This window comes from Coturnix japonica, unplaced genomic scaffold, assembly GCF_054131305.1.
Source record: "Coturnix japonica strain WE unplaced genomic scaffold, WE-NBRP24 Scf088, whole genome shotgun sequence".
In the NCBI taxonomy this organism is placed as follows: domain Eukaryota; kingdom Metazoa; phylum Chordata; class Aves; order Galliformes; family Phasianidae; genus Coturnix; species Coturnix japonica.
Window position 1 is genome coordinate 295,951 of NW_028188991.1, and position 9,070 is coordinate 305,020.

General features: G+C 63.7%; 2 protein-coding genes across 3 annotated transcripts; one reads left to right on the forward strand and one right to left on the reverse strand.

Moving 5' to 3' along the window:
- Nucleotides 1–119: 119 nt before the first annotated feature.
- Nucleotides 120–4,963, reverse strand: CCT3 (chaperonin containing TCP1 subunit 3). Its single transcript, XM_015884296.3, has 13 exons — nt 4,844–4,963; nt 4,201–4,262; nt 3,583–3,633; nt 3,437–3,499; nt 3,045–3,141; nt 2,745–2,862; nt 2,255–2,591; nt 1,983–2,115; nt 1,811–1,892; nt 1,485–1,665; nt 892–1,137; nt 654–785; nt 120–496 (listed from the first exon to the last, which is right to left on the reverse strand). Exons 1-13 carry the CDS (start codon nt 4,872–4,874, stop codon nt 392–394), a joined length of 1,638 nt encoding a protein of 545 aa, XP_015739782.1. The 5' UTR covers nt 4,875–4,963; the 3' UTR covers nt 120–391.
- A 299-nt stretch (nt 4,964–5,262) lies between these two features.
- Nucleotides 5,263–8,281, forward strand: PEX19 (peroxisomal biogenesis factor 19). 2 transcript variants are annotated; one of them, XM_085534585.1, is made up of 8 exons: nt 5,263–5,339; nt 5,669–5,781; nt 5,945–6,110; nt 6,590–6,675; nt 6,798–6,956; nt 7,183–7,359; nt 7,436–7,480; nt 7,915–8,281. In XM_085534585.1, the coding sequence occupies exons 1-8, from the start codon at nt 5,285–5,287 to the stop codon at nt 7,987–7,989; spliced, it is 876 nt and encodes a 291-aa protein (XP_085390711.1). In that variant the 5' UTR covers nt 5,263–5,284; the 3' UTR covers nt 7,990–8,281. The 2 variants fall into 2 exon arrangements, with proteins under 2 accessions (XP_085390711.1, XP_085390712.1); XM_085534586.1 differs by having other exon boundaries at nt 7,183–7,355.
- Nucleotides 8,282–9,070: the final 789 nt, after the last annotated feature.

The window sequence follows — 9,070 nt, forward strand, 5'->3', positions numbered from 1 at the left end:
ACCGGCAGTGGGGATCCGGGGCAGAGAATGAGGGAGTGGGGCAGGCAAAGCACAGGGACACGGGGATGGGGGACACGGGGTCACCCCACAGCTGTGTACAGACCTTAAAGGAGCCCCCGAGCTGTGAGACGCCTTTTATTGGTGAGGCAACCGCACGAATTACAGGCAGACTTAAATTAAACCCCAACAGCGCCCAGGTGCTGCCCACCCCCAACATCCCAACCCCACCATCACATCACACCCCACAACTTTGGGCAATGAACCTCGGGGTCTTCACCCCAATTCAGCCTCAGCACGGGGGGAGCTGAGCACCACGTGTGGCCCCACAGATCACAGTACGGCCCCACAGATCACAGTGCGGCCCCACAGCTCCCAGCCCCACGGCTCCCCATTACTCCTGTGCTGCCTCGGTGGGTGCCGCTGCCTTGCTGTGCTCGTCACCTTTCTTCTTGTGTCCCGACACGATGTCGTCGATGCGGAGCAGCAGGACGGCTGTCTGCAGGGACAGACACAGCCCAGAGCAACCAGTGAGGGATGGAACCAAACACCAGCGGCCTCAGCCTCCAACCCTCCCACCCAGCACAGGAAAGGAGCACGCTGTGCTGTGCTGTGCTGCCCCCCCAGCGCTCACCACACACATCCCCCCCCCTCACCTCCACGGCCGTTTTGTAGGTCTGCAGTTTGACGGCCAGCGGCTCCCAGACCCCCAACTCCTTCATGTCAGCCAGGGCTCCGCTCTCCCCATTCACCCCCCATGTTTGGCTGCCCTCCTGGGTGTGCTTGGCCTGCAGGGAGGAGATGGATGAGCATGAGGGAACCACCCCATGGTAAGAAAGGAGCAGCCCCATAGGAGCCCTGGGGTGGGAGGAGCCGCCCCATAGGAGCCATTACCCGCAGCGAGGTGAGCACACGGATGGTGCTGGCCCCACAGTTCTGGATGAGTGTGCGGGGAATGACCTCCAGCGCCTGCGCCACGGCGCGGTACGGCCACTGCTCCACCCCCGTCATCCCTTTGGACTTGTCGGTCAGCGCGTGGGACACGGCCATCTCCGCTGCCCCCCCGCCTGGAACCAGCTGCGGGTCCACCAACACGTTGCGGCAAACCTGCATGGCGTCCTGCAGGTTGCGCTCCACCTCCTGCAACGGGACCAACAACAGCCACCAAAGTGAGACCTGCTGCAAGATGGGGGCTGAAATCTGGGCTGGGCTGTGGGATGGGGGCTGAGCTGTGACATGGGGGCTGGGCTGTGACATGGGGGCTGGGCTGTGACATGGGGGCTGGGCTGAGCTGTGGGATGGGGGCTGAGCTGTGGGATGGGGGCTGGGCTGTGGGATGGGGGCTGAGCTGTGACATGAGGGCTGGGCTGAGCTGAGGGATGGGGGCTGAGCTGTGGGATGGGGGCTGAGCTGCAGGCAGCGCATGACACAGGAACCTCTCACAACAGCAGCCACGAGTGACACCATGGAGGAAGGGCTGAACTGACCGCCAGGATCTCCTTGCTGGCCCCGCGCAGGACGATGGTGCAGGCTTTGGGCTCCTTGCAGTCGGTGATGAAGGCAAAGTATTCGTCCCCGATCTTTTTCACCTCAAACAGCCCCGCGCCGGTGCCCACGTCCTCCTCCCGCAGCTCATCCGTGCGGCTGACAATGCGCGCCCCACAGGCCCTAAAGGGGATGGAGGGGGTGGAGGGGAGGGGATGGAGGGGAGGGGATGGAGGGGAGGGGATGGAGGGGAGGGGATGGAGGGGAGGGGGTGTCACCCCGGCTGAGAACTGCCCCCGCAGCACAATGGTGCTGGCACCGCGCTCACCTGGCGATGCGGTTGTTGTCCGTCTTCCTCACCCTGCGCACGGCGCTGATGTTGGCTCTCATCAGGTAATGCTGGGCCAGGTCTGGAAGTGGTTTGTGAGCCCGGTTATGGGGCGGGTGGTCCCTCAGAAGCCCAGCACCGACAGCACAGCGGGGGGTTGTGGTGCCGTTACCTGAAATGCCCTTCTCGGTGATGACCAGGTCCGGCTTCACCCTGAGCAGGTCCTCGCAGATCTGCTGGATGTATTCCTCCTCCATCTGCAGGATACGCGCAAAGTCCTCCTCCCGCGTGATCTCAATGTCAGTCTGTGTGGGAAGGGAAGGGAAGCGTCACCCACAGCGCAGCACCCAGCCCACAGGGACCCCCCCATCCTGGGGGAGCACTCACAGACCCGCAACTTTCTGCTAACGAGAGCCGTGCAATTAACAGCAGTTGGCCGCTCACCTGGCTCTCCCCTTTCTTGTACTCCAGGGAACAATCCAGCAGCACAATGCGCGGGTTCTTGATGAGGCGGCGCATCCTGGGGTGCGTCACGTCCTTGTTCACCATGATGCCCCTCAGCACGCAGGAATCCTCAATGAAACCACCCGGGATCTTCTCCACTTTGGCGTATTTCTTGATGTCGATCTCCTTGCGGCCGTTCTCCTCCAGCTCCACCGTCCTGACGGCGTCCAGCGCGATGCTGCAGGCCAGCTCGGACCAGCGGTTGATGGCTTTGGTGTTTATGGCGCTCTTGATGATTTTCAGCATCATCTCCCTGTTGTTCACATCCACTGGGGTGCTGCGGGACAAGCAGGGCTCAGCATCGCCCCGAGCATCACATCGCCCCGAGCATCACATCGCCCCGAGCATCGCCCCATGGCACAGCAGAGCTGGAGTTGTGGGTCACCCCCCAGCTCCGAGTTGGGTCAAAACAAACCCCTGTGGGTCTGACCTGATCTTCTTCAGCACGTGGATCATGTCGTCCAGAGCCTTGCGGTAAGCGCCGATGATGACGGTCGGGTGCATCTGCTGCTCCAGGAAATGCTCGGCAACAGAGAGCATCTCTCCAGCTGGGGGTGGTGGTGGGGTCAGCACTGCCCCGTGGGGGTCACGGTGCCAGTCGGGGCTCTCTGTGCTCCCACTCATTCCAAAGCCCCATTTTGGGGCCTCCAATAACATCCCTGTCTCTGCAATGTGGACTCACGCACACAACAAACCCCACGTTCATTTTGCTGCACGTCTCCCCCCTTACCGAGGATGATGACGGACGTGGTCCCATCCCCGACCTCCTCGTCCTGCGTGCGGCTGATCTCAATCATGGACTTGGCCGCAGGGTGCTGCACTTGGATCTGTAGGGGATAAATGCTGCGTGTGCTGCTCAGCTCAGCTCTGCCACCCGGCCCAGACCCCAGACTGTGATGCAAGCAACGATAACCACAATGAGCTCAACCCCTACAGAAGCTCAGGGATCCCCCTGTGTCCAAACCCACTTTTCAGAGGACTAAAGAGGGGTGTTGGACGGGATCACTCAGTGCCCCCCACCAGGACCCCACGGCGGCTGCTGGTTCCATAAGGAAACCAGGAGGAGGCAGAGAACAGAATGTGGCCCTTCCCTGTACAACACACCCCCCCATGGGCACCCACCTCCCTTAGGATGGCGTTGCCGTCGTTGGTCATCACGATGCCGCCCATGGGGTCCAGCAGCATCTGCAACACAAAGGTGGGCGCTGCTGGGAACGGCCCATTGGGGGCAGCTCTCAAACAGGGACAGCAGCAGCAGCTGAGCTCACCTTCATCATGGCCCTGGGCCCCAGACACGTGCGGATGATGTCGGCGATGGTCTGAGGGGGGACAGCGGGAATTAGGGGATGGGGAGAGGGATGAGGAGTCAGAGCTGCACTGCAGGAACCAGCCAGCACAGCCTGGGAGCTGCAGCACTGCCCCAACCCCACGGCACACAGAGCTCACACAGCACCCCATGGTGCCCATAGCACCCCATGGTGCCCATAGCACCCCATAGCATCCCACGGCACACACAGCACCAAGCCCACAGCACACATAGCAGTAATAGCAGCCCATGGCACACACAGCTCACACAGCACCCCATGGCACCCATAACATCCCATGGCACACACAGCAGCCACCTCCACCTTTACAGTCACTCAGGTTCTGCAAAGAAAAGCTTCCATTCCTCCCCACGTTCAGCTCCGTTCCACCTATTGCTTTTAATGCTGAACACCCTCTCCATGCGCTCTGACCTTACAACCTACACACACAGAGACTCACACACACATGGATTCATACGCAGACATGGATTTACACACACACACTGGTTCATACACACACACGGGTCCATGTACACACATACACACACACGGACACCCAAAGCCGTGATACTGGCCCGTTACCTTTGCAGCCGTGATGTTCCCCGCCTGCACTTTCCTCCCCGATTCCCGTTTCACGTTCTGACCTACACAAACAACGAGGAGCTGCCGCCCATTGCAGCCCATCCAACCCACCCCGACCCATCCAACCCCGACCCTCCCACCCGACCCCGCTGCCACCCCATACTTGGCCCTATAGGATCCCCCCAACCCGACCCATCCCCGCAGCGGTTCTGTGCCATTTTAAGGCACAACCCGAAGCTGTTCTGACGTTTTAACGCCTCCAGGACCCGGACTCCACCACCCCGCAGCTCCGTGTCCTTCCAGGACCCTCCCATCCCCACCATTCACTGATCCCGCTGTTCCTCATTGACCTTCCAGGACCCTCCCCCCCTTTATCCCACCCCGCAGCTCCGTGTCCTCCCAGCCCCCCCCATCCCGCCCATTGTGCCCCGTGTCCCCGTTCCCTTCCAGGACCCTCATCCCCCCGTTATCGCTCCCATTTCACTGTTCCCTTCTAGGACCCCGCACCCCGTTACCGCTCTCCCCGCTCTGCCCTTCCAGGACCCTCCCCCCATTATATGAGCCCCGACATCCAACATGGCGGCGGGGCCATGTCCCACCCCGTGCCCCCCCCCATCCCGTTCCCTTCGTCCCGGTCCCTCACTGAGCACGAGCACCGGCCTCGGGCCCATCATGGCGGCGCTGTTTCACGGAGCGGAGCGGAACGTTCTGGAGCCGCCTCACACGGACACGGCGCTTCGCTCCGCCGCCGACACCAAGTCCCGCCTACCGCCCCACCGCAGCCAATCAGCGGCCGGGCGGCGGGCAGAGCGGCCAATAGGAAGCGCTCTGCGCTCAGAGGCCCGGATGAGGGCGCACTGCGCATGTGCGGGATGGATGAGCCGAGCGCATGGCCGGCAATATGCACAGCGCATGCGCATGCGCAGAGGGTGGAGAATGAGGGGGCGGGGCTTCAGGGCGGTGGGCGGGGCTTGGAGATGGGCGGGGATTGAAGCTGAGCGGGGATTGGCTGAGGGGATAACGCGGGTGGGCGGGGTTACGAGGCCACGCCCCCTGCCCTCCGGCGGAGGTGGAGCGGGCCAAGATGGCGGCGGAGCCGGGGCCGGGCCCGGACCCTGAACTGGAGGAACTGCTGGAGAGTGAGCGGGGGGCGGGGGGAGCACGGGGCGGGAATGGGCCCCATGGGGGGTTATTGGGGTCTGGGGGTGCGGGGGGGTCTGGGGGTTATTGGGGTCTGGGGGGTTATTGGGGTCTGGGAGGGTTAATGGGGTCTGGGGGTGCGGGGGGGTCTGGGGGTTATTGGGGCCTTGGGGGGCTATTGGGGTCTATGGGGGTTATTGGGGTCTGGGGGTTATTGGGGTCTGAGGGTGTTAATGGGGTCTGGAGGTTATTGGGGTCTGGGGGTTATGGGGCTCTGGGGGTTATTGGGGTCGGGACTCCCCCCCTCACCGTGCCCCCCCCCCCCCAGGTGCTCTCGATGACTTCGAGAAGGCCCGGCCCGGCCCCCCCGCCCCCCCCACACCGACACACGCTCCCGGAGACCCCAAAGGCACCGAGAAATCCCCCGGAGCTGCAGCACAGGTAGAGCCAGCACACAGACAGGGCGGGGGGGGGGCAGACCCTGCCCCACAGCTCTGACCCCCCCCCCAGCTCTGACCCCCCCCAGCTCTGCCCCCCCCAGCTCTGACCCCCCCAGCTCTGCCCCCCCCAGCTCTGACCCCCTGCTCTGTTGCCCCCATTGCAGGACTCGCTGTTCTCCTCTCAGGAGCGCTTCTTCCAGGAGCTGTTTGATGGCGAATTGGCCTCACAGGCGTCCGCTGAGTTCGAGCGAGCCATGAAGGAGCTGGCAGAGGAGGAGCCGCATCTGGTGGAGCAGTTCCAGAAGCTGTCGGAGGCGGCGGGGAGAGTGGGTCCGTGGGGAGAGTGGGTCCGTGGGGAGAGTGGGTCCGTGGGGACAGTGGGTCCGTGGGGAGAGTGGGTCCGTGGGGAGAGAGGGTATGTGGGGAGAGTGGGTCCGTGGGGAGAGTGGGTCCATGGGGGGGCACTCCGTGGGGGGGTCTCTCTATAGAGCTAGGAACCCCCCCCATAGTACCAGACCCCCCCCTCCAGTGAGCTGGGATCCCTTCATAGGGTTGGTGTAGGGCTGAGAACTGCCATAGAGGGCTGGGACACTGCTGTGGGGCTGAGAACCCCCACGTGTGCTGTGTCTGGGACTTCGTATGGGGCTGGGACCCCTGTGTAGGACCAGGACTGCTCACTGGGAATGGGGGTAGTGGGGTGGGAAAACGGTGATTGGGGTCTGGGTCCTGCAGTTCTCTGGGGGTGTCATGGGATGGGGTGGGAGGGGTGGGGGTCCCGCAGCCCCCACCCACCCCATCCCACTCTGCAGGTGGCGATGCCGCGTCGCAGCAGGAGTTCACCTCGTGCCTGAAGGAGACACTGAGCGGCCTGGCCCGGAACGCCACCAACCTGCAGGTGGGGATGGGGGTCCCAGCCCTGGGCTCTGCTGTCACCGATGTCCCTTACAAGACAGTACGACACCGACAGGGAGGTGTTGTATCACCCAGCATACCCACAGTCCCCACTGTCACCCGCAGGGCTCAGCCGTGGAGGAGGATCTGGCCAAGGCCATGGAGGGGCTGGGGCTGGAGGAGGGCGGCGGGGAGGGCGGCGTGCTGCCCGTGGTGCAGAGCGTCCTGCAGCACCTGCTGAGCAGGGACGTGCTCTACCCATCGCTCAAGGAGATCACGGACAAGGTGAGGGGCAGCGGGGACAGCGGGGACGGCAGCTCCTTGGTGGTGGGGGCAGCGGGGACGGCAGCTCCTTGTCGCTGTCACAGCACCACGAGCAGCCGCAGCAGCTCCAGGCAGAGCTGGGGTGCATTGCAGGGGGCTGCCAGTGGGAGCTGCAGGGGGAGGGATGTGGGGACAGCGGGGGGGACTGGGGCCAGCGGGGCTCTGTAGCTCCTTGTCCCCATCCCAGTACCCCGAGTGGCTGCAGCGGCAGCGGGCGGCGCTGCCCGAGGAGCAGTTGGAGCGGTACCGGGCGCAGCACGGCGTCATGAGCCGCATCTGTCAGCACTTGGAGAACGAGCGGCCTGAGGACAGTGATGGGGACAGGAGGGCGCGATTCGAGGCTGTGCTGGAGCTGATGCAGCAGGTGGGACCTGGGGGGGGGGGGGGGGGGGGGGTGTGAGGGGTGGCAGCGGGTGCTGACGGGGGCTGCTGTCCTCCAGCTGCAGGAGCTGGGGCACCCACCCAAGGAGCTGGCTGGAGAGGCGGTGAGTGGCCCAGTGTGTCCCAGTGTGTCCCATTGTGTCCCAGTGTGTCCCATTGTGTCCCAGTGTGTCCCAGTGTGTCCCAGTGTGTCCCCAGAGCTCCTTTCTGCTCATCCTCAGCTGTCCCCAGCTCCCACCCACCCCCATTTGGCCCCAACCATCCCCATGTGTCCCCAGCTCTCAGTCCCCCACTTGCCCCCAACCCATCCCCTTTGACCAACCATCCCCAGTAATTGCCCCCAGTAACTGTCCCCATTCATCCCCTCAGATGCCTCTAATTGCCTCCATCTCCATCCATCCCACTTGTCCCCCCTGTCCCTTCCCTTTCCCTGCAGCTCTGGGCACCCTGTGGGGTCGGTGCCCCTCGGGGATGCCCCACATTGTGGTCCCTGTTCTGAGCCGTCCCCATTCCCTCCCATCCCCGCTGTCACCCGCAGCCCCCCGGCCTCAACCTGGACCTGGAGGGGCTGACTCTGCCCGAGGCCAGCGGGGAGCAGTGTCGGCTCATGTGACGGCGACGTCCCGTCCTGCTGCCGAGCATCGAGGCCGGCCCGGCTCGTTAATTGGGGTCATTAACGCCCTGATGAGGATGAGGAGGACGAAGGATCCTTCGTGGGACGGAGCAGAGCTGGGTGTGGTGTCACAATGTCCCCAGTGTCCCCGTGGGATGGGGCGGCACTTGGGGGGCAGGAGGAGCCGGGTGCCGGGCTGGGGGGGGACGCTGCTGCCCCCAACCCCACACGTGGGGACACCCTGCGGGTGGAGGGCGGCCGCCACGGCCCCAATAAAGGTGATGGAACCGTGGCACCGCCACGTGGAGGAGCTCGTGGGACCCTACAGCAACTCGGGGTGACCCTACAGAGACAGTGAGGGCCGGGGGGGGCCCTACAGTAACATGGGGGGGATGTGACCCTACAGTAACATGGGGGGGATGTGACCCTACAGTAACATGGGGGGGATGTGACCCTACAGTAACATGGGGATCATACAATAACATGGGATGGTTTAATGACAATCATAGAGGTCATGGGGTGACTCTATAATGACTTAAAGAGACCCATGGGGCGGCCCTATGATAACAGGGGGTGGATGTGACCCTATAATAACAGGGTGACCCTACAGTAACATGGGGTGACCCTACAGTGACAGGTGGGGGGGGATGATCCTACAGTAACACAGCAGGGAATGGGACCCTGCAGTTCCATAAGGGGGACAGGGGGGGTCCCAGCAGTGACAGCAGTGGGGGATGTGACCCTATAGTGACAATAGGGGATGGGGTGACCCTACATAACATTAGGGGATGGGGTGACCCACAGCAACACGGGAGGGGCCCACAAGGGATGACCCTACAGCAGCAGTGGGTCACAGCCCACAGTGACGGGGGGACAATGGGGCGGCCCTATAATAACAGCGGGCGGGTGTGGGACGACCCTACAATGGGGGGGGGGGGGAGCAGGGGGTCACGTGATAACGCTGCCACGCGCGGGGCGACCTTCGACCCGACCAAAACACAGCGGGAGGGGGCGCTGCCTCCGTTGCCATGGCGACGGCGGGGCGGTGCTGCGGTGTCGCACAGCGGCCGGTGCCGTAAAG